Consider the following 24,524-nt stretch of genomic DNA (forward strand, 5'->3'; position numbering starts at 1 on the left):
AGTGCATACCCATAACCACGGATGAGTGCGCTGAAAGACCCTAGAGGGAAGTACAATTTCAACTGCTACCTGTACAACAAAGATAAGGACCAGGGTTTTTTTTTTTTTTTTTTAAACGAACAAATAAACAACCAACGCACAAAGCAAAAGTGACCAAACTTAACTATCCAAATACTGCTTACCTAGCCAACTAAAAATACTGATACACAAAGTAAATCACAAAGACAACAATTAAGGTTCACAGGGAGGTAGGGAGGGACGGGGAGAGGTGCTGCTTGAATAGGTGCGTCTTCAGTTTGCACTTGAAGGTGGGGAGAGATTCTACAGTTCTGACCTCAACGGGGAGTTTGTTCCACCACCGTGGAGCCAGAACAGACAGTAGTCGTGAGCGTGAGGTATACATTGCATGTCAATGTATACTAGAAGAGAAACACCAGGTTTGTTCTCCACTGCTAATGTGGGAAGACTTGTTGTGAGTAAAATTGTGAGCCTTATGCTTGTGAATTTCAGCCTTGGAAGTAGGTTGCATTTCCTGCTTTTTTTTAACCAAGTCATCCAAGACACATTCAATGTTGTTTAGGTCGGCACTCTGGGGTAGCCAGTTCATTGTTCTGAGAAAAACAGCTGCTCGATCATTTTTGCAGGGTACTTTGGGGTCCTATGACAGGGTGGTCTGTGATTTTTTCACAGGACTGTATGAGAGCCCAACCACTTTCTACAGCCACAAGTCGTTCCTGAGCATATTTGCAGTTAACAAAAACACTTTTTCTGAGATTAGGTCTTATTCCCTCAAAATGGATGACCTCATTGCTTTTTGTAATGTCCATCTGCCTCGTTGGTGCAGCTGGCAGCGCGTCAGTCTCATAATCTGAAGGTCGTGAGTTCGACCCTCACACGGGGCACTGTGTTTTTTGTCTTTTACACCCTTAACGGAAGATTACCTGTATTGCCATTGCACGTCAATGGATACGAGAAGGAAACTACCAGGTTTGTTCTCCACTGCTAATGTGGGAAGACTTGTTGTGAGTAAAATTGTGAGCCTTATGCTTGTGAATTTCAGCCTTGGAAGTAGGTTGCATTGCCTGCTTTTTTTGAACCAAGTCATCCAAGACACATTCAATGTTGTTTAGGTCGGCACTATGGGGTAGCCAGTTCATTGTTCTGAGAAAAACAGCTGCTCGATCATTTTTGCAGGGTACTTTGGGGTCCTATGACAGGGTGGTCTGTGACTTTTTCACAGGACTGTATGAGAGCCCAACCACTTTCTACGACCACAAGTCGTTCCTGAGCATATTTGCCGTTAAGAAAACAGTTTTTCTGAGATTAGTTCTTATTCCCTATAAATGGATGACCTCATTGCTTTTTGTAATGTCCGTCTGCCTCGTTGGCGCAGTTGGCAGCGCGTCAGTCTCATAATCTGAAGGTCGTGAGTTTGACCCTCACACGGGGCACTGTGGTTTTTGTCTTTTACACCCTTCACGGAAGATTACCTGTATTGCCATTGCAAGTCAATGTATACTAGAAGAGAAACACCAGGTTTGTTCTCCACTGCAAATTTGGGCAGACATATTGTGAGTACAATCGTGAGTGTTATGCTGTGAAGTCCTTCAAATTTAAGCCCTTATCCACTGGAAATTTGGGCAGACATGCTGATTTGTGAGTCTTATGCTTGTTAAGTTCTTCAAATTTCAGCCTTAGAATTTGGTTGCCTTTGCTGCTTTTTTCGATCCAAGTCATCCCAAACCCATTCAATGTTGTTTAGGTCGGCACTCTGGGGTAGCCTGTTAATTGTTCTGAGAAAAACAGCTGCTTGTTCATTTTTGGGGAGAACTTTGGGGTCTTATGAACGGGTGGTCTTTGACTTTTTCTCCGGACTGTATGAGAGCCCTACCACTTTCTACAGCCACAAGTCGTTCCTGAGCATATTTGCAGTTAACAAAAACACTTTTTCTGAGATTAGGTCTTATTCCCTCAAAATGGATGACCTCATTGCTTTTTGTAATGTCCGTCTGCCTCGTTGGCGCAGCTGGCAGCGCGTCAGTCTCATAATCTGAAGGTCGTGAGTTCGACCCTCACACGGGGCACTGTGGTTTTTGTCTTTTACACCCTTCACGGAAGATTACCTGTATTGCCATTGCACGTCAATGGATACGAGAAGGAAACTACCAGGTTTGTTCTCCACTGCTAATGTGGGAAGACTTGTTGTGAGTAAAATTGTGAGCCTTATACTTGTGAATTTCAGCCTTGGAAGTAGGTTGCATTGCCTGCTTTTTTTGAACCAAGTCATCCAAGACACATTCAATGTTGTTTAGGTCGGCACTATGGGGTAGCCAGTTCATTGTTCTGAGAAAATCAGCTGCTCGATCATTTTTGCAGGGTACTTTGGGGTCCTATGACAGGGTGGTCTGTGACTTTTTCACAGGACTGTATGAGAGCCCAACCACTTTCTATGACCACAAGTCGTTCCTGAGCATATTTGCCGTTAAGAAAACAGTTTTTCTGAGATTAGTTCTTATTCCCTAAAAATGGATGACCTCATTGCTTTTTGTAATGTCCATCTGCCTCGTTGGCGCAGTTGGCAGCGCGTCAGTCTCATAATTTGAAGGTCGTGAGTTCGACCCTCACACGGGGTACTGTGGTTTTTGTCTTTTACACCCTTCACGGAAGATTACCTGTGTTGCCATTGCATTACATTACATTAATGGCATTTGGCAGACGCTCTTATCCAGAGCGATGTACAACCAAGTGCATACCCATAACCAGCCAACTAAAAATACCGATACACAAAGTAAATCACAAAGACAACAATTAAGGTTCACAGGGAGGTAGGGAGGGACGGGGAGAGGTGCTGCTTGAATAGGTGCGTCTTCAGTTTGCACTTGAAGGTGGGGAGAGATTCTACAGTTCTGACCTCAACAGGGAGTTTGTTCCACCACCGTGGAGCCAGAACAGACAGTAGTCGTGAGCGTGAGGTATACATTGCATGTCAATGTATACTAGAAGAGAAACACCAGGTTTGTTCTCCACTGCTAATGTGGGAAGACTTGTTGTGAGTAAAATTGTGAGCCTTATGCTTGTGAATTTCAGCCTTGGAAGTAGGTTGCATTTCCTGCTTTTTTTGAACCAAGTCATCCAAGACACATTCAATGTTGTTTAGGTCGGCACTCTGGGGTAGCCAGTTTATTGTTCTGAGAAAAACAGCTGCTCGATCATTTTTGGGGAGAACTTTGGGGTCTTATGAACGGGTGGTCTTTGACTTTTTCTCCGGACTGTATGAGAGCCCTACCACTTTCTACAGCCACAAGTCGTTCCTGAGCATATTTGCAGTTAACAAAAACACTTTTTCTGAGATTAGGTCTTATTCCCTCAAAATGGATGACCTCATTGCTTTTTGTAATGTCCGTCTGCCTCGTTGGCGCAGCTGGCAGCGCGTCAGTCTCATAATCTGAAGGTCGTGAGTTCGACCCTCACACGGGGCACTGTGGTTTTTGTCTTTTACACCCTTCACGGAAGATTACCTGTATTGCCATTGCACGTCAATGGATACGAGAAGGAAACTACCAGGTTTGTTCTCCACTGCTAATGTGGGAAGACTTGTTGTGAGTAAAATTGTGAGCCTTATACTTGTGAATTTCAGCCTTGGAAGTAGGTTGCATTGCCTGCTTTTTTTGAACCAAGTCATCCAAGACACATTCAATGTTGTTTAGGTCGGCACTATGGGGTAGCCAGTTCATTGTTCTGAGAAAATCAGCTGCTCGATCATTTTTGCAGGGTACTTTGGGGTCCTATGACAGGGTGGTCTGTGACTTTTTCACAGGACTGTATGAGAGCCCAACCACTTTCTACGACCACAAGTCGTTCCTGAGCATATTTGCCGTTAAGAAAACAGTTTTTCTGAGATTAGTTCTTATTCCCTAAAAATGGATGACCTCATTGCTTTTTGTAATGTCCATCTGCCTCGTTGGCGCAGTTGGCAGCGTGTCAGTCTCATAATCTGAAGGTCGTGAGTTCGACCCTCACACGGGGCACTGTGGTTTTGGCTTTTACACCCTTCGCGGAAGATTACCTGTATTGCCATTGCATGTCAATGTTTACGAGAAGAAAACTACCCGGTTTTTTCTCCACTTCAAATTTGGGCAGACATATTGTGAGTACAATCGTGAGTGTTATGCTGTGACGTCCTTCAAATTTAAGCCCTTATCCACTGGAAATTTGGGCAGACATGCTGATTTGTGAGTCTTATGCTTGTTAAGTTCTTCAAATTTCAGCCTTAGAATTTGGTTTCCTTTGCTGCTTTTTTCGATCCAAGTCATCCCAAACCCATTCAATGTTGTTTAGGTCGGCACTCTGGGGTAGCCTGTTAATTGTTCTGAGAAAAACAGCTGCTTGTTCATTTTTGGGGAGAACTTTGGGGTCTTATGAACGGGTGGTCTTTGACTTTTTCTCAGGACTGTATGAGAGCCCAACCACTATCTACAGCCACAAGTCGTTCCTGAGCATATTTGCAGTTAACAAAAACACTTTTTCTGAGATTAGGTCTTATTCCCTCAAAATGGATGACCTCATTGCTTTTTGTAATGTCCGTCTGCCTCGTTGGCGCAGCTGGCAGCGCGTCAGTCTCATAATCTGAAGGTCGTGAGTTCGACCCTCACACGGGGCACTGTGGTTTTTGTCTTTTACACCCTTCACGGAAGATTACCTGTATTGCCATTGCACGTCAATGGATACGAGAAGGAAACTACCAGGTTTGTTCTCCACTGCTAATGTGGGAAGACTTGTTGTGAGTAAAATTGTGAGCCTTATGCTTGTGAATTTCAGCCTTGGAAGTAGGTTGCATTGCCTGCTTTTTTTTAACCAAGTCATCCAAGACACATTCAATGTTGTTTAGGTCGGCACTATGGGGTAGCCAGTTCATTGTTCTGAGAAAAACAGCTGCTCGATCATTTTTGCAGGGTACTTTGGGGTCCTATGACAGGGTGGTCTGTGACTTTTTCTCAGGACTGTATGAGAGCCCAACCACTTTCTACGACCACAAGTCGTTCCTGAGCATATTTGCCGTTAAGAAAACAGTTTTTCTGAGATTAGTTCTTATTCCCTAAAAATGGATGACCTCATTGCTTTTTGTATTGTCCGTCTGCCTCGTTGGCGCAGTTGGCAGCGCGTCAGTCTCATAATCTGAAGGTCGTGAGTTCGACCCTCACACGGGGCACTGTGGTTTTTGTCTTTTACACCCTTCACGGAAGATTACCTGTGTTGCCATTGCATTACATTACATTAATGGCATTTGGCAGACGCTCTTATCCAGAGCGATGTACAACAAAGTGCATACCCATAACCAGCCAACTAAAAATACCGATACACAAAGTAAATCACAAAGACAACAATTAAGGTTCACAGGGAGGTAGGGAGGGACGGGGAGAGGTGCTGCTTGAATAGGTGCATCTTCAGTTTGCACTTGAAGGTGGGGAGAGATTCTACAGTTCTGACCTCAACGGGGAGTTTGTTCCACCACCATGGAGCCAGAACAGACAGTAGTCGTGAGCGTGAGGTATACATTGCATGTCAATGTATACTAGAAGAGAAACACCAGGTTTGTTCTCCACTGCTAATGTGGGAAGACTTGTTGTGAGTAAAATTGTGAGCCTTATGCTTGTGAATTTCAGCCTTGGAAGTAGGTTGCATTTCCTGCTTTTTTTGAACCAAGTCATCCAAGACACATTCAATGTTGTTTAGGTCGGCACTCTGGGGTAGCCAGTTCATTGTTCTGAGAAAAACAGCTGCTCGATCATTTTTGCAGGATACTTTGGGGTCCTATGACAGGGTGGTCTGTGACTTTTTCACAGGACTGTATGAGAGCCCAACCACTTTCTACAGCCACAAGTCGTTCTTGAGCATATTTGCAGTTAAGAAAACACTTTTTCTGAGATTAGGTCTTATTCCCTCAAAATGGATTACCTCATTGCTCTTTGTAATGTCCATCTGCCTCGTTGGCGCAGTTGGCAGCGTGTCAGTCTCATAATCTGAAGGTCGTGAGTTCGACCCTCACATGGGGCACTGTGGTTTTGGCTTTTACACCCTTAACGGAAGATTACCTGTATTGCCATTGCATGTCAATGTTTACGAGAAGAAAACTACCCGGTTTTTTCTCCACTTCAAATTTGGTCAGGCAGATAGTGAATTCATTTCTGGACCTCATGCTTCTCAACTTCTTCAAATTTTTATCTTAGAAAAGATTTGTCTCCTGAAACGTTGCTCTTTGGGGTTTCTCACGGCAAAGATTACAGCTTACTGTGGCGGTGCCTGGCACACAGAGCCACAGCAAAAGCAAAGAACAAATCCTTTTTCAAATTTAATCATAGGTACATTTTAACATTGAGAGACAGAATATCACAAAATAATCCACAATGAAAACATCATATACATTTTTGAAATTTTATATCATATTTTCACATGAAATATGTATTTGATCCATTGAACAATAGGACTTTATACTTGGTGGAGAAACCTTTGTTGGCAAGACGTTGGTCAGACGTTTGTTGTAGTTTTTCACCAGGTTTGCACAGATCTTGGGAGGGATTTTGGTCCACTCCTCTTTGCAGATCCTCTCCAAATCCTTCAGGTTCCGAGGCTGTCGCTTGGCAACTCAAAGCTTCAGCTCCCTCCACAGATTTTCGATGGGATCTAGGTCTGGAGACTGGCTAGGCCACTCCAGGACCATAATATGCTTCTTTTTGAGCCACTCCTTTGTTGCCTTGGCTGTATGTTTTGGGTCATTGTCATGTTGGAAGACCCATCCACGACCCATTTTCAGTGCTCTCACTGAGGGAAGGAGGTTGTCGCCCAAAATTTCCTGGTACATGGCCCCATTCATCCTCCCCTCGATACGGTGAAATCATCCTGTCCCCTTCGCTGAGAAACACCCCCAAAGCATAAGGTTTCCACCTCCATGCTTCACAGTGGGGATGGTGTTCTTGGGGTTGTACTCAGCATTTCTCTTCCTCCAAACACGGCGAGTTGAGTTCATGCCAAATAGCTCTATTTTCTTTTTTTCTGACCACATCACCTTCTCCCAAGCCTCCTCTGGATCATCCAGGTGTTCTTTGGCAAACTTCAGACGGGCCTGTACATGTGCCTTCTTCAGCAGCGGAACCTTGCACGCGCAGCAGGATTTTAATCCTTCACGGTGTAGTGTGTTACTGATGGTTCTTTTCGTGACTGTGGTCCCAACTGCCTTCAGGTTATTAACAAGCTCCTCCTGTGTAGTACTGGGCTGATCCCTGACCTTTCTCATGATCATTGATATCCCACAAGGCGAGATCTTGCGTGGAGCTCCAGACCGAGGGAGATTGGCGGTGACTTTGTGTTTCTTCCATTTTCTATTAATTGCTCCAACAGTTGTTAACTTCTCACCAAGCTGCTTGCTTATTTTCTTGTAGCCCATCCCAGCCTTGTGCATGTCTACAATTTTGTCCCTGATGTCCTTAGACAGCTCCTTTGTCTTGGCCATGGTGGAAACGTTGGAATCTGATTGATTGTGTGGACAGGTGTCTTTTATACAGCTACATAAGGGATCAAATAACTGTATATATATATATATATATATATATATATATATATATATATAGCCAGACTGTGCTGTCCTCAGACAGCAACAGGTTAAGAAGATTGTAAAAAAAGAATAAAAATTATCACAATAACAAGATCTTGTATACTAATATATGAATTGAGGTCCATTGATTAACTTTTTTTTTCAAATACCCAACCACCATCAACAAGTTTAACACTTACTTCAATCCCATGCCATTTACCGGTTCTAGGTTTGGTTGAAGTTAGATTGTGTTTTTTACTCACAGATTGGGATCACGCCTTTACTGTGCCACAGGATTATCGATACTGGTCAGAGAAGCTTGTATGTGGGCTCATTGTGTTCCAGAGAGCTTATGCTGTGTGTAGATAATTGCATTCCTACGTACAAGAACATCTGTAGAAGTCTGCACCTGCGAAAAGGACAACAATGATAATTCAGAGAAAGTCTGAATAAACAATGGATATTCTGTAACTGCATATAAGTACATAACTGCATTTTTAGAATTAGAAACTATTTTGCATTTGGTTCGCTGTACCTGTGAAAAGAACACTGACATTACCTTATTTCTTGTAGTATGTGGATTTCCAAAATGCAGAAAGCCACTGGCTTTTCCACTGTCTACATCACTCCATATTCCGTTTTTAAGTTTTTTTAACCGTCAAAGAATGGGACTTGCTGATGTAGGAAACCTGTCTGAACCTTGACCCGCAGGGCACTGGTGTTCATCTTACGGCAGTGTGGGGTCTTTGTGTTGTGCAACTGTGCATTTCCCTTTACGGTAAAAATGGGCTTCACTCTCACAATTATTTTGCACAAAATTTAGTTCAACTTGATGTTACCAAGGTTAGCGTCGATATATGAAAAGTGAAGTTACTTAATTCTTGTATGCAATCAGCCATTAATGAGGCCTCTCAGCTGCGTAGTGTATTTGTTGAGCAGTAGCTTTCTGATGGGTACATCTTGAGGACGTTTTCTTTTTCACTCACTGACACTCCCACCCCTCTCCCTCAGGTACGTGTACATGTAGCCTTACCGAGGCGATCAATGCAAGTCAGTGGGGAGACTGAGAAATGCCTAAAACCTGTTCCCGGCTTCTCACCACTATTTGTTGACAGTTGTCATGCGATAATTATAATTTTTTTGGGTCAGTTTTCCTTTGGCTCCATTTTACTTTGGTTTATAATTTTAGCTTTCTGTTCGCTCTTTAGATCACCTCTTCCTTGGCACTTTTTTTCGCTCTGTGCCATAAATGCCACGGCTAGTATTCCGAGGAAGCCCGCTCGGATGAGCCTCTTTTCTCCCGGAATGAAAGCCCTGTCTGGAATCTTTGCACCCCATTATGCCAAGTGTCTAGGAGCAGTGCCATTTGCAGCTTTTGTAAAGTGTCCGTGGGAAATTAAGTTACATTTTTTTTGCGCTGAGCAAACAAAAAGGCAGAAGGAGAAGAGGGCTGTGGAAAGATTTTAGTATTGATTTTGCTGAGGGGCTTCAGGGCTCATTTTCCCGTCCGTGTGGTGTGTGATGGAGGAGAGGACGGTCAGGGAACGGAGAACAAGAGGAGACGGCTTTTCATTCTCTGGCCTTGCCTCCTCCACAATAGCTCTCTGATCCTGTGCTCTTAATTAGCGGAAACGTGACCAAAATTCATCACAAAACTGACGGCTACTTATGTAACATGTAACAAACAAAAGCCATTGAGCTGAGCAGGGGACCCACTTATGTGGAACAAATATTAATTACATTACATTACATTATTGGCATTTGGCAGGCGCTCTTATCCAGAGCGACGTACAACAAAGTGCATACCCATAACCAGGGATAAGTTCGCTGAAAGACCCTAGAGGGGAGTACACTACTGTCCAGTAATTCACTGTACAGTTATCTTTGACTAATGTGCTTTTTGTAAGACATTTTAGAAAGTACAGTGCAGTTGACCTACCACACAGCTGCCTCAGGTGCCGGCACAGGTGCTTGCCTTCATTGATAATGTAACTAATGTAACTACTGATGTCAACTCATGAACTGCTGTGAAATGACGTTGTCTGGAGGAAAGAGATATGGCTAAAAGGCGATGCTGGTTGTTTGGACAGGTGCTGGTTCGCAGGATGGAGAGGTGGATGGGGCCTGCTGGCGTGTGGGGCTGAAGGTGGCCTGGGACATCCACACCCCGGGGCTGGCGCTCCCCCTACAGTCTGGAGACTGTTACTACATGCGAGGTACTGTCCACAGACACCCGTCTCTCATACACACGGAAGTCAGTGACAGGGTTCCCTGAGATGCCCATTGCTTACCTTTCATTGCCTGGTGTGTCACTGTGAGGAGCTCATGTAAACCTGTTCTTCTGACGGGCCAAGATTTATGTCCCAGTAATTCGGACTCCCTGTCAAAACAATGGCTAATGATATAACCCAGGGTCGAAACCTGCCACTTCTATGGTATTACTGTAGGTTTGGCCTGGTCTATTGGCCAGTGCCCTCTCTCTCCGATCCAGATCACTTGCGGCCTCTTCTTATAGAAAATCTCCTCAATCATGTGTACTGCCCTGCTGTGTACTTGAAATGCATACTTGAAAAAAAAAAAAAGCAAAAATACTATATCATTTATAGTTATATTTTAATAAAGTGCACCCTGTGTATTTTAGATTAAACAGTATACTGCATGATAAACATCCATCCATCCATCCATTATCCTAACCCGCTTATCCTGAACAGGGTCGCACGGGGGCTGGAGCCTATCCCAGCATACATTGGGCGAAAGGCAGGAATACACCCTGGACAGGTCGCCAGTCCATCGCAGTGCGTGATGAACATGCGTTTATAGTTTTCATTGGCTATCGATGTCACACCCCTTTGAAGTTGGAAATGCCGAAGAGCTCATGAGCAGATTGAGTCAGCGTATTAGGGCTGAATGGAATTCCAGTGCCCGAGAAATGGCAGACTCCAGGCCTGCTGGGTAATGAGATTCCCAGAGCGAGCACACCAGGCACGGTGGGACGCGGAAGAGGGGCTCCCAACGTGCTCAAACGCCCGCCTCCCCCACCGCTCCACGGGAGATGAAGACGGGAATAAAGAGAAATATTTATTACAGGAGTTTAGCGTGTTGCATAATTCATAACGTAATGTGGAGAGGGGGAGATTTATGGAGACTGCACAGTATATTATCGGAAATAAAATATTTAAACGGAGCAATGATCGCGCCACAAAATGTAATGCCAGACAGTCATAATCCCGACTGTTTGAACGCATCGGTTTTGTTTAGTTTTCTTTTTATTTGTCGCATCCCAATAAAATCACAGGCTTCCTTCATGAGATTCAAACTGTCTAACAGCAGGTATTACGAAGCAACATGACCGGACAACTAACTAATGGTGAAGTGGTAGCTCAGTTCACTGAAGTCTTACACAACAGAAACAAAATGGCGTCCACGAAGGAGAGCCAAAGTCTTTCTCTTTAACCCGGGGCCGGAATGGCTGTTCGTGGCCTCTCTCTGGGCCGCATCGTGAGTTCTCTCTTTGTGATCTTATTCTCTTGTTGGATTAATGTTAATCGGGCTCTTTCCTATTCTGTCTGCAGATGACCTGAACAGGACCCACCAGCACTGCGTCCTGGCAGGAGGGACGCCTCGATTCAGCTCTACGCACAGAGTCGCAGAGGTAAGTGTGCGTGTGTGTGCTTGTGTGCGTGCGTGTTTGTGTGTGTGTGTGTGTGTGTGCGTGCGTGCGCGTGTGCGTGCGTGCGCGTGTGTGTGTGTGCGTGTGTGTGTGCGTGCGCGCGTGTGTGTGCGTGTGTGTGCATGTGTGTATGTGTACACGTGTGTGCATGCGTGTGCGTGCGTGTGTATATGTGTGTGTGTGTGTGTGCATGCACGTGTGTGTGCATGCACGTGTGTGTGTACGCGTGTGTGTGTATGTGTTCCTGTGCGGGTGCGTGCGTGTGTGTGTATGTGCATGAGCGTGTGTGTGTAGTGTGTGTTTGTGTGTGTGTGCGTGCATGTGTATGCGTGTGTTTGAGTGTGTGTGTGTGTGTGTGTGTGTGTGTGTGCGTGCGTGCGTGCGTGTATGTGTGTGTAGTGTGTGTGTGTGTGTGTGTGCGTGCATGCGTATGCATGTGTTTGAGTGTGTGTGTGTGTGTGTGTGTGGGGGGGGGGGGGTGGGAGGCAGGTTTCTCAGTCCCTGTTTGCTCCTGCTGCACTCTCCCCATTATTAAAGCAGCAGCAGTGTAGGTGCCTCTGGTTTTCAGCACTGGTTAATTCCAGTAAGATATTCTAACCCCTTTCCTCATAATCCAAAAGCCACCAGACAGAAAACAGTTATTTGAATCTATTCAAAAAGGCACATGTCTTTTCAAAGTATTGCAGCAGTATTGGTCCTCACTCCTGGTCCTGGAGAGCCACAGGGTGTGCTGGCTTTACTCAGCACTTAATTCATCAATGAAAGCAGTTAATTACACAGTTAATTCACCTCACCTGGTTTCTTGGGTCTGAATTGGTTTCTGATATTAAGGCGAAAACGTAAACCAGCACACCCTGTGGCTCTCCAGGCTCAGGAGACACAACCACTGAGTTACAGGTTAATAATCAGTAAGTAAGTACGGCTATACACTCACCGAGCACTTTATTACAAGAGATTTCTACTTTCATGCGATTATCTAATCAGCCAATTGTGTGGCAGCAGTGCAATGCATACAATCATGTAGATACGGGTGTGGAGCTTCAGTTAATGTCCACATCAACCATCAGAATGGGGAAAAAATTTGATCGTGGAATGATTGTCGGTGGCAGACAGGGCGGTTTGAGTTTATCAGAAACTGCTGATCTCCTGGGATTTTCACACACATTAGTCTCTAGAGTTTGCAAAGAATGGTGCAAAAAAACTTTAAAAATCCAGTGAGCAGCAGTTCTGCAGACAGAAACACTTTGTTAATGAGAGACATCAGAGGAGAATGACCAGACTGGTCAAAGCTGACAGGAAGGTGATAGTAACACAAATAACCACACATTACAACAGTGGTATGCAGAAGAGCATCTCTGAACACACAACATATCATAACTCTGAATGGAAAGGCTATAGCAGTAGACGTTATTAGTATTGGTAATAATTACCTAATAAAGTGCTTGGTGAGTGTAGTTTAGTATTCTTGTAGCCAGTATAGACAGCCGGTTCTAAAGGAAATCCCCCTCTGTCTGCAGTGTTCCACCGGTACTCTGGACTACATCCAAAGACGTTGCCGGGAGGCTTTGGAGAACTTGCATGTGGACCCGGACACCGGCTCCAAGACCCTGCGCTCCCTGCAGCCCTCCGCACTGCAGCTCTCCGAGGAGATACACAATGAGGTAGGCCGTCTGGGAGGAGATACACAATGAGACCTGCGGCTCTCCCTCGCCCATTTTGGATTCAGATGCTTTACTGCCCTGCTGAAAAAGCTAGGTTTTGAAATAGTTGGTAGCTGGTCATTTCAAGATGGTCATAGTTGGATTTTACAACAGGGCGTGTTTGTCTGTTGTATTGGATGCAATACTCTCAATTGCACCAGGTAAAATCAGTCAAGCACAGAAAAGTATTTGAATCCAAAACAATTACGTATCTGTCCCATTTCTTCTCCCTTGAGCATCTGGAAAGTGGAGACACTGTTTGTGGGATTGGTATTATAGAGTCACTGTTTGTGGGATTGGTATTATAGAGTCACTGTTTGTGGGATTGGTATTATAGAGGCACTGTTTGTGGGATTGTATTATAGAGTCACTGTTTGTGGGATTGGTATTATAGAGTCACTGTTTGTGGGATTGGTATTATAGAGGCACTGTTTGTGGGATTGGTATTATAGAGTCACTGTTTGTGGGATTGTATTATAGAGTCACTGTTTGTGGGATTGGTATTATAGAGGCACTGTTTGTGGGATTGGTATTATAGAGGCACTGTTTGTGGGATTGGTATTATAGAGGCACTGTTTGTGGGATTGTATTATAGAGTCACTGTTTGTGGGATTGGTATTATAGAGTCATGTTGGGATTGACCTTTGATGCCTTGATGGAAGCAGAGGAATTTTAAGCTCTGTGGTTTACTCAAAGCTTTTTTCTGGAACCTGCGCGACACATTGAGGGGAAATCCAACCCACCCACCAAAACCCCCTCATAATCACCAGACACATCATCTCAGGACCATGTTCACTCTTCATGGTGACCAAGCAGATCATCTCAGGACCATGTTCACTCTTCATGGTCACCAAGCACATAATCTCAGGGCCATGTTCACTTTTCGTGGTCATCAGACCAACTGAGCCCATAATTGACCCCTTATGGTTAGGCTTATGGTTTGGGTTGGGCTATGGTTATGGTTATGGTTGTGGTTGTGGTTGTGGTTGTGGTTATGGTTATGGTTATGGTTAGGGTTGGCTTATGGTTAGGGTTCTGGTTGGGTTGGGTTATGGTTATGGTTAGGGTTGGGTTATGGTTATGGTTATGGTTATGGTTATGGTTATGGCTATGGCTATGGCTATGGTTATGGTTGTGTTGGGTTGGGTTGGGTTATGGTTATGGTTAGGGTTATGGTTATGGTTAGGGCTAGGTTGGGTATGATTACGGTTAGGGTTGGATTATGTTTAGGGTTGGGTTTAATGCAGGCGTGCCTTAGCATATATAAGTACACAGTGGAAAAATATTAAAGCTAGAGAAACCAAACGCTACTCTTTGTCTGCGCTGTTTTGCTGTCCCAGCTATTTTCTGATGAACTGTATGTTCTACGCAGCTTAGAACTCCCAACAGCTCTAGCACTAAATGATGTCCCTCCCCAAAAGTTAGCATTCGGGCTTCCAAACTTTTCCCAATGAAGCATTGAGAAGGAAGGAGGTTTTCCTAGTACCACATGTCTTCACACAGGCAGGGCTAGCGTTAGCATTGGGAAGCTCTGTGCCTGGCTTTGAAATGCAAATCCTGAATTAAAGCATCCCGTCTAATTTAAAGCCCCCCTCTGACACCTCCCAGGTGGGTGGGTGAAAGAACCCCCCCCCACAACAACCTTGGCAGGTCTTTATGATGCTGCCGAACACACAGAGGCCAGACAAAGGAAATCCTGCGTGTTCTTATATAGTATACCAAAATGACGAGACCAGGCCATTCAGCCCAGCAAAGCTCGCTTTTTCCTACCACTGAAGTGTACCTACTTTAGCTCGCCTACAAGCTAAATAGTATCTAGCGCTTTATCAAGCCTGGTCTTGAAAACCCCCAGTGTTTCTGCCTCCACTACATGTCCTGGCAAGCTATTCCACACAGTGACCACTCACTGTGTGAAAACATACTTCCTAATATCTGTGCGGAATTTATCCTTTGCTAATATCCATTTATGCCCCCTCATTCCGCTAACCATGCACAGGAAGTGACCGTGGCTCAGTCCTCCCTGAACCTCTCCCGGATCTCCACAGAGATTTCTGGGGCTTGACTGAGCGTTTGAAACGGTGTCAGCGGGGATGATGAAGCCGTGAGCTCTCTCTCTCTCTTTCGGCGTGACTCTGTTCTGACGGGTCGGCCGCGGTGGGGCGGTCGTATCGCCCGGCCAGCACACTCTCGGGACACGCAGAGGGGTGTGGCGGTTTGGGCAAGGGTTTTCATGGGGACAGCCCGAACCCTGCAAGAGGAAGAACATCTCACCCTGTAAGAACCAGGAAGTGGACATCGGGGTCACCGAGGCTAGCGCTTGAAACAGGCGCTAATGGCGGCTGGTTAGCATCTCCCCCGGCGTCAGGAGAGCCGACGGAGAGGCGGGGGGTGGGACTTCACAAGGCAGGCGGTGACAAAGGCTTTCTGCACCTGGGCAGGTGGCATTTAGTCACCCATCCTTTTCAGTCAATCACAGCCGGACGGCTTTGCTCCAAATGCCAGACACGCCGTCGCAGGCTTTGTGCCGGCCGTCCCCCCCCTTGACCGGGGGCCACAGCTCCGTCGGCTCAGGGCCAATCCAAAGGCTGCTCTCGCTCTTTAAAAGGAGGAAAGGCGAGAGACTGACAGGGACGCGGTCGGACCACAGGGGCACTGCGATGTCGGTTTGAAGCCCAACAAAGCCTGACATTTCTGTGAAGGGAGTGTTGTCTGGAGCCTAATCTGTGCTCATACCCGTGTCCCCTCCTTCATGTTCTCCGGCCCCACGGTGTTCGGCGCTGTGATCAGCCTCTGTCTGCCGGCTCCGTGTCGACCCGAACGGGAGAAATCCGCCATTCGGCCGCCTGGCCTCCGACTCACACCTGACTCGTTTACTTATGAGGCATGTAACATATTTCAAGACCAGACTCAAGTTACAAAAAAGACTAATTTATTTGCTTACAAAAAGGTACGCTTCTGGGCTAATCGCATCATGGGCAATCGGACTTTAAATCAACAAGACAAATAAGAACAATAAACAATGGGAAAAAAGCCAAGAAAACGGAACTGCCTGATCCCCTTTCCCTGAAGACAACAAAATAAACCTTAACGACTAATTATTAATAATTACTACAAGTGGGGTTACTGTTTTTGTTCTTCGAGGCATCTGGAACCTTAAATAGGCACACCGGGCAGGGATAACCACCCTGTGAGGGGAGAGGGGAAGAGAGCAGGCAACGCAGGGGAGCATGTAACAATGGGCCAGGAGGGGGGCACCGCCAACAAGAGGAGGAGCTGAGAGAGAGGGGAGGCATCGGGGCAGGAGGAGGTGCTGTCAGAGAGGGGAGGCACGGGGGCAGGAGGAGGTGCTGTGAGAGAGGGGAGGCATGGGGGCGGGAGGAGGTGCTGTGAGAGAGGGGAGGCATGGGGGCGGGAGGAGGTGCTGTGAGAGAGGGGAGGAGTGTGGGGGATGGAGGAGGAGGTGCTGGGAGAGAGGGGAGGAGTGTGGGGGATGGAGGAGGAGGTGCTGAGAGAGAGGGGAGGCATGGGGGATGGAGGAGGAGGTGCTGGGAGAGAGGGGAGGAGTGGGGATGGAGGAGGTGCTGTGAGAGAGGGGAGGAGTGGGCGATGGAGGAGGAGGTGCTGAGAGAGAGGGGAGGAGTGGGGGATGGAGGAGAAGGTGCTGGGAGAGGGGAGGAGTGGGGGCGGGAGGAGGTGCTGGGAGAGAGGGGAGGAGTGTGGGGGATGGAGCAGGAGGTGCTGAGAGAGAGGGGAGGCATGGTGGATGGAGGAGGAGGTACTGGGAGAGAGGGGAGGAGTGTGGGGGATGGAGGAGGAGGTGCTGAGAGAGAGGGGAGGCATGGGGGATGGAGGAGGAGGTGCTGGGAGAGAGGGAAGGAGTGGGGATGGAGGAGGTGCTGTGAGAGAGGGGAGGAGTGGGGGATGGAGGAGGAGGTGCTGAGAGAGAGGGGAGGAGTGGGGATGGAGGAGGTGCTTTGAGAGAGGAGAGGAGTGGGGGATGGAGGAGGAGGTGCTGAGAGAGAGGGGAGGAGTGGGGGATGGAGGAGGAGGTGCTGGGAGAGAGGGGAGGAGTGGGGATGGAGGAGGAGGTGCTGGGAGAGGGGAGGAGTGGGGGATGGAGGAGGAGGTGCTGGGAGAGAGGGGAGGTGTGGGGGCAGGAGAAGGTGCTGGGAGAGAGGGGAGGCATGGGGGATGGAGGAGGAGGTGCTGTGAGAGAGGGGAGGTGTCGGGGTGTTCTCTGATACACATACTGCTGTATCAGAGAATGAAGTGGTCAGACAGTAGGTGATGAATCACAGTGCAGTGTAGGCTGTACAGATTTGCCCTGGCACCTGCACGCAGAGAGGCCCATCATTGTGTCTGTGTGTGTGCGCGTATCTGTGTGCGTGTGTGTGCACATGTGCCACATCCATGTATGCGGCTCTTATGTGACGTGTTGTGGCTCTTATGTGACATGTTGTGGCTCTTATGCGACGTGTTGTGGCTCTTATGTGGCGTGTAGTGGCTCTTATGTGGCGTGTTGTGGCTCTTATGTGACAGTGTTGTGGCTCTTATGTGGCGTGTAGTGGCTCTTATGTGGCGTGTTGTGGCTCTTATGTGACGGTGTTGTGGCTCTTATGTGGCGTGTTGTGGCTCTTATGTGGCGTGTTGTGGCTCCTCACAGGTGGAGTTCGAGTGGCTGCGGCAATACTGGTTTCAGGGTCGGCGCTGTGCCCCGTTCTGCAGCTGGTGGAGCAAACCGATGGAGCAGCTGGAGGAGTCCTGGGACCAGATGGAGAGCATGGTGAGAATGAGGGGACGGGATCAGTGCTGGAATCAGTGGGGGAGGGGGGATCAGGGCTGGAATCAGTGGTGGGGGGGGGAATCAGTGCTGGAATCAGTGGGGGGGGGATCAGTGCTGGAATCAGTGGTGGGGGGAGGGAACAGTGCTGAAATCAGTGGGGGGGGATCAGTGGTGGAATCAGTGGGGGGGGGGGGATCAGTGCTGGAATCAGTGGGGGAGGGGGGATCAGGGCTGGAATCAGTGGTGGGGGGGGGAATCAGTGCTGGAATCAGTGGGGGGGGGATCAGTGCTGGAATCAGTGGTGGGGGGAGGGAACAGTGCTGAAATCAGTGGGGGGGGATCAGTGGTGGAATCAGTGGGGGGGGGATCAGTGCTGGAATCAGTGGGGGGGGATCAGTGCTGAAATCAGTGGGGGGGATCAGTGCTGGAATCAGTGGGGGGGGGGGGATCAGTGCTGAAATCAGTGGGGGGGGGGATCAGTGTTGGAATCAGGGATCAGTGTGCCATGGAGGGCCGGGAGTATACAGAGTAAATGCACCAAGGAAGCCATCGAATCCACCAGACCATTCAGAAACAGCTGAGAAGCCAACTGTCCAATTACTAAAATGAAGGGACCAATATATGAAGGGACCAATATATAAATTTGTATAAAAAGGGATGTCATTCCAACATGGATCACCCAATATGGATGGACCTCAAATGAAAGGTAAATGAGTGAGTTCCCCCTGGTTTAAGGTGTGTTAATTGGTGAAATCGGTAGGGATCGGTTGGAATGACAAACCTGCATGCTCTCAGCCCTCCATGGCACGTGATTGGGCACTCCAGGCATGGAGTGGAGTGTGAGACGATCGTTGTGAATCATTTTCACTGGTCGGCCGCCCGGCCTCCTCGGTCGACTTGGTGCGGTTCGGTCTCTCGGGGACAGGGCGCGGTTTGGTCTCTCGGGGACAGGGCGCGTTTCGGTCTCTTGGGGACAGGGCGCGGTTCGGTCTCTTGGGGACAGGGCGCGGTTCGGTCTCTCGGGGACAGGGCGCGGTTTGGTCTCTCGGGGACAGGGCGCGGTTCGGTCTATTGGGGACAGGGCGCGGTTCGGTCTCTCGGGGACAGGGCGCGGTTCGGCCTCTCGGGGACAGGGCGCGGTTCGGTCTCTCGGGGACAGGGCGCGGTTCGGTCTCTTGGGGACAGGGCGTGGTTCGGTCTCTCAGGGACAGGGCGCGGTTCGGTCTCTCGGAGACAGGGCGCAGTTTGCAGAGGCTGTCCCTGGCCGCAGCGAGCACGGCGGGGCCGTTAAGCTGCAGGAGATCACTGTGGATTCCAGCCAATAGGGCGGCTTTTCACAGGCCCCGGTCGGGATTAGCGTAGCAGCGCCGTTTCTGCCTGACTACAGGGTCTGCCTGACTACAGGGTCTGCCAATGTCAGTGTCTGGAGGCACACGCTCACCGCGGTGTCACTGGGAGGCGCCTCCAATCCTAATGACTCCATTTAGCATGCTAATGCCATCTTTACACCAACTCCGTAAAATGTCCGGTGCTAATTCAACACTTACTGGACGGTGTAGGCCTCTGTTAGGGGTTCATTAACACTGGACAGTGTAGGCCTCTGTTAGGGGTTCATTAACACTGGACAGTGTAGGCCTCTGTTAGGGGTTCATTAACACTGGACAGTGTAGGCCTCTGTTAGGGGTTCATTAACACTGGACATTTTACCGGGTAGCAATTTTTTTTTTTCAGATTTACATCACCTTTACATTGCATATCTTATTTTTCCTTTTTAGTGTTTTTATTTCCTATGTTTAAAAAAAACATTAACCCTTTTATGTTTGGGGTAAACCGGACAACAACAGTTGACATGTTGTAATAGAACAATTGAGGTAAGTGAAAGTTTGACACCTGTATTGGAAAGTGCCACCAGAATCATCCACAAAGAAATCTGATATAAAAATAAAAAAGATGATATACTTTCTTACATTTTATACAGCTACAGAGGGTGAAGCTAACCCCACACAACACCTTTGTCTGTACAGGACTTTTGAAAACATAGCATTATGTCTATTTCTTGTTTACTGTTTAATCCCACCGGAAAATCATACAGTTTCAAGATATTAAAAAATATGAAGTTTTTTACGAGATGTCAAACACTGAATGGGGTCAAATAGACCCCAAACATTACACAAAGGTTAATGTACATCAATATTATAAACAATCCCAATAACATCCGTATAAACAAATATGGACAAAACTGCAAACGCCAAAATAAAACCCCTTTGAGAAGTTTATGTATGTCCACCCTATCGACCCACAGCAGTGCCTTGGCCAAACACAAACACGGCTGACCTCTGCTGTTGGGCAGATCTGAGGAGACCCGCTCTGAAGCGCGTGCGAGCATCACGCCCCCGTACGTTCCCTACACGGACCGTCCCATGAGAGAGAGAACGTCCCGCCCTCTCTGCGCGTCCGTCTTGTCAATCCCATCTTCCACACGCGGTCTTCACCCAGCTCACAGCCCGTGAGCTGCACACAGCCACGTCCATAGGACCCTCTTTATAACCGTGTAGGAAGCAAACCCGCCGTCCTTCTGTAGGCGCTCCATAATTACGTTCTTTTGTTCGGGGGGGAAATGTTTCTTTGTACGCGTTCCAGCACCTCTCTCTCTTCGGAGGATTATTGAATTTTGGATTTCCATGCCATTTGAGTATTAACAGAATGATGGCACGCTGTGCGCATTGTGACAGGGAGACCGCCCGGCTGCTTGCCCACAGCAGTGAGGTCTCTGGGCGGCCTTCTGCTTCCAGCGGAGGCTCGCTGCCAGGGCCTGCAGCGCCCTGAGTGTGGAGCAGGAGCTGATTGCAGGCTCCAGCAGGGGGCGCTCTTGTATTGCCGTTTGCCGCCGGGGGAAGGCTGCAGCCGGGTGCTTGCCCCGGCGAGCAGTAATCGCATCTAATGTGCCACCGAGGACCCGGAGGCCGAGACCTCCCCCATCCGTCCGCCTGACACTCACCACGGGGGCGGGATAGCCCTGGGTCCACATACCGGGGTGTGTGTGTGTGTGTGTGTGTGTGTGTGTGTGTGTGAGAGAGAGAGAGAGAGAGAGAGAGAGGGAGGGAGGGCGCAGGCAGATTCACTTAGGGCTTCATCCCCATTGAGTTTGAACATCTTTCGGAGATGCAGCCGGTGATTTCACATGCGTTTGGAGGAGAGGCTGAGTGAGATGTGACAGAGCTCGCCCGGGGGTCTTCACGCACTTTCTCTCCGCCCGCGGCCGGTCAGGCGGGCGCTCTGAGGCGGGAACGCGGAGACGCCGCTGCCGCGCGAGACCCCTGTACGGATACGCATCTGCGGGATCCTCCCGCCACAAATCTATTCATTCGTATTTCTATGGCAGCATGTCCACATGACTGCTCTTTTTTCTTATAAGTGATTGTATTTGTTTACAGTGTCATGTTTCTATGGTTGTGCGGCGAAAGGCTATGTTTAATCGTTTTTCAAGTTTTTATAGTTTGATGTGGAGGAATTATTTCCGTGGTAGAATTTGCCCCTGTCCATGACTGATTTTACAATTTTGTTTTTGGTTTAACAAAACAGTAACAAATACATTAAAAAAATACTTTACTGAAACAAAGAAACAGGCAATGGACCACGTTTTTTAAATTATTATTATTATTTTTTATTTGTGGTATAACACACACACACACACACACACACACACACACACACACACACACACACAAAAAGTTTGTATTTATTTATTTATTGAGCTTATTTACATATTTTATTCCTTACTTGAATAATGTCAGAATAGGCTATACCATTAATTTTGTATCTAAAATAAGGTTTTTCAGTATTAATATTCAGTTCACTAATTATGTGTTATATACAGATTTTACACATATTTTAAAATGGATTCTGAATAAACTTGAAGAGCTGCTACTTTACAATGCAAAAACTTATTTTCTACGAGTGAGTTCAAAAGCTTCAATAGCCTGATTATTATTCGGATGCCCTTTTGAACATGGAAAGATCTCATTCTTATTCAGTTTATTACTCCTTGTAAATTTGTCATACGTATTGTGTTGTTCCATTTTGGGAATTTCTTTTTTTGTATCCTGTACACGAACATCGTGCTGCAGAATAAATAAGATAAATAATAATATACAAACAAAAAAAAATGTTTTTTTAAAATTTTGGAATAGGCTTACTGTAAATGTAATTGACAATAGGAAAACACGCTGCTTGCAGCTGAGCACTGAAATGAATGCGAAATGCTTTCAGTATTATTATCATTGATAAGGGGAGATTATTATTTTACCATGAAAGGCCTTTGGCGTGGTATTATATCAGGATCATTTGAGTTAAATATAAGCCTCTTGTATTAAGTGTATTCTGATGCAGCTGTTTATTGATGCATCAGCTCTCCCGCGGGAGCACTTTTGTGATCCGCTCTCTGTTGTGATGGAAATGTTGAACCTTTCATTTGAATGACATTCTGATAAAAAAGAAAAAAAAAATCCAATAGTATTTTTTTCTCCTAGAACCATTACCTTATGAATCGATGAGCTGTTAAATAGAAATATAAAGTGATGAGACGGGGGGTACGGTGTGGACAAAAAAATAAAGGTTATTCAAATGTTTGTATTTTCGTTAAATAGGGGAGAGAATTTGAGGCGCTATCGGGAGTACGACATCAAGATAACCGGGCGGAGTGAGTTTCCGTCTCTTCGTTTCCATTTGAAAGGAGGCGTGCATGCTTAGCTTTTGGGGTAAAAGGCTGGCGGTATAAAGGATTCCGTCTCCTGTGATGTGGAAGGGGCGGCGTGGAGAAGCTGTTAGCGGACGCGGCGGACGGGGCCTCTGTCTCCCAGGGCGTGCTATCGCACAGACCTTACAAAACTGACATTTATTTAAACTACCAACAATGAATAGCTTTAGCCCGGCTGACAAAGGGGAGAGAGACAGGCTTATGCAGAATATTTTAAACGCGGACTGGCGTGGGCTTTGTGACGTTTTTTTTTTTTGGGGGGGGGGGGGGGGGGGCGATCAAAAATAGAAGTGGTCTTTTTTCCTCGCCTGGAATGTAGTGACACTAATGTATGCACTTTCTGTGACTTTATTTGTGGTCGCTCACAAAGCAACTTCAAAAAATAATGGGATGCAAGGAGATTTCAGTTGTTCCCTGTTTGACAGGCACAAATGCCGAGCAAAAGATGAAAATATTTTCAGCACATTTCAACAATATTAATTTACACACAATAAACGCGCGAATGTACTCGTGTACACTACTTAATACGAAGTACCGAGGGGTGTAGGGCTATTTATTTTTCTGTGTGCGAGATTAAAACATGTAGAGATAATCGCTGCACCTGATGGCCAGTTTATCCTCAGCATTAATAGAATTATTCAAGAGCAATTTCAGATGCTCGCAGACACGCCTGTATAATTACACACTGGCTGGCAAGGTCGGCATCGATAACTGATTAGATTATTGACTGAGTTGAAGGGGTCAGTTTAAATGTTATTGCAATGTGAGCCCGTTTGATCGAAGCACGAAAGGTTAAGGAAATCCAATCAGGTTTTGTATGGCAGAGTGCAGACACAGGCAGGACAGGGAATGAATTATCATATCGGCGATGAAATACTCGGCCTCCAACAGACAGTTTACTGTAGCTGTAATGTATTTAGACAGCAATTGGCCTTAATAACCTTTATTGACTTCAGCAGGTCAGAGCCAGGAATCCAATTATTAAAGTGTATCAGTTTCATTGGAGTTCAGAGTGTGTGTGCGCGCGCGCGCGTATGACTAGCCGACGTCTGTGTGTGCGCGTGGATAAAATGGATCCGCGTATTGTGTGTTTTGAAAAACGTTTCAACGTTTGTGTCCCAGTAATAATTTTTGAGAGCGTTTTGTTTGAAAGGTTTATTTGATGCTGTTTTGCGGCGTTTGTCATAAGGCATGGGGGTTCTGAAGAAATTAGGAACATGTTGGGGGTAATACCGTTGCATTCATGCATTTTAAGCCGTTTGTTTTGTTGCATTTATATTTAATTTAATTTCACTGCTCACGTGCATGACAGTTAAATCGAATTCGCTTGCAAATTAGGCCGCAAATTATTTACACTTTTGTTGGTAATTATGGCATTTTTCCCTTATCTGAACATTTCTCAAGGAACAATCATTTGTCCTTCTCTGTCACTGTTGTGGGGTCTCAGTCTGTCTTATAACAACGAGCAGTATGGAAAAGGTTTAATCCAGAGGTTAATTATTTCAGCGCTGCGTTTACGCGCTGCTTCAGGTGCCGCGCCCGTTTAGGCTGTTGTGACTAAGAGAAATTACTGAAAGATTATTGTCGTTAGCCACTTTAAGAGGAACTATGCCACCGATAATACAGGTTACATTAATACGACATTTGTGGTTTGAAAATGTAGAAATGCAAAGAAGGACAGACGTGGAGAATGCTACAAAAGTCATAGGCAAAGGTATTTGCAATTCTCTTTGAAGTGCTCATTCAACAGGATAAGCAGAATTTTAGGAGGCGGCTGATAGTGTTCTGGGTAAACACTTAAACCCCTTTAGAGAATTTCACGCACAGATACAGCACTAGCAGAAAGGAAAATAACACTTGTGTTTCCTAAAGCCACTACAGCTTGCTGTTTTGTACCTTGCGACAGAGGTAGTGAATGGAATTCTACGGAGGATACATTCTGTGACAATATCTACAAGAGCATCAAAGCAAGCCGGCGGGCGACACTTTAGGTCTCTCTCCCCCCTTAACCCTTTTAATGGTTCACT

General features: G+C 46.7%; 1 protein-coding gene and 9 non-coding genes across 10 annotated transcripts in view; all 10 read left to right on the forward strand.

Annotated features, from left to right (window-relative positions):
• fto (FTO alpha-ketoglutarate dependent dioxygenase) overlaps nucleotides 1-24,524 on the forward strand; it is a 127,096-nt gene that overhangs the window by 29,391 nt on the left and 73,181 nt on the right. The window contains exons 4-7 of the mRNA XM_061246228.1: nucleotides 9,679-9,804; nucleotides 11,161-11,240; nucleotides 12,776-12,919; nucleotides 17,622-17,741. Of these exons, the coding sequence (XP_061102212.1) occupies nucleotides 9,679-9,804; nucleotides 11,161-11,240; nucleotides 12,776-12,919; nucleotides 17,622-17,741 (470 nt within the window). The remainder of the gene's footprint in view (nucleotides 1-9,678; nucleotides 9,805-11,160; nucleotides 11,241-12,775; nucleotides 12,920-17,621; nucleotides 17,742-24,524) is intronic.
• On the forward strand, nucleotides 830-902 carry trnam-cau (transfer RNA methionine (anticodon CAU)). The gene has a single exon. It is a non-coding gene; the product is annotated as a tRNA-Met (tRNA).
• Nucleotides 1,379-1,451, forward strand: trnam-cau (transfer RNA methionine (anticodon CAU)). The gene has a single exon. It is a non-coding gene; the product is annotated as a tRNA-Met (tRNA).
• Nucleotides 2,012-2,084, forward strand: trnam-cau (transfer RNA methionine (anticodon CAU)). Its single transcript has one exon. It is a non-coding gene; the product is annotated as a tRNA-Met (tRNA).
• Nucleotides 2,561-2,633, forward strand: trnam-cau (transfer RNA methionine (anticodon CAU)). Its single transcript has one exon. It is a non-coding gene; the product is annotated as a tRNA-Met (tRNA).
• On the forward strand, nucleotides 3,407-3,479 carry trnam-cau (transfer RNA methionine (anticodon CAU)). The gene has a single exon. It is a non-coding gene; the product is annotated as a tRNA-Met (tRNA).
• trnam-cau (transfer RNA methionine (anticodon CAU)) lies at nucleotides 3,956-4,028 on the forward strand. Its single transcript has one exon. It is a non-coding gene; the product is annotated as a tRNA-Met (tRNA).
• On the forward strand, nucleotides 4,588-4,660 carry trnam-cau (transfer RNA methionine (anticodon CAU)). The gene has a single exon. It is a non-coding gene; the product is annotated as a tRNA-Met (tRNA).
• On the forward strand, nucleotides 5,137-5,209 carry trnam-cau (transfer RNA methionine (anticodon CAU)). Its single transcript has one exon. It is a non-coding gene; the product is annotated as a tRNA-Met (tRNA).
• On the forward strand, nucleotides 5,982-6,054 carry trnam-cau (transfer RNA methionine (anticodon CAU)). The gene has a single exon. It is a non-coding gene; the product is annotated as a tRNA-Met (tRNA).

Source organism: Conger conger, chromosome 6 (assembly GCF_963514075.1).
Source record: "Conger conger chromosome 6, fConCon1.1, whole genome shotgun sequence".
Lineage (NCBI taxonomy): Eukaryota > Metazoa > Chordata > Actinopteri > Anguilliformes > Congridae > Conger > Conger conger.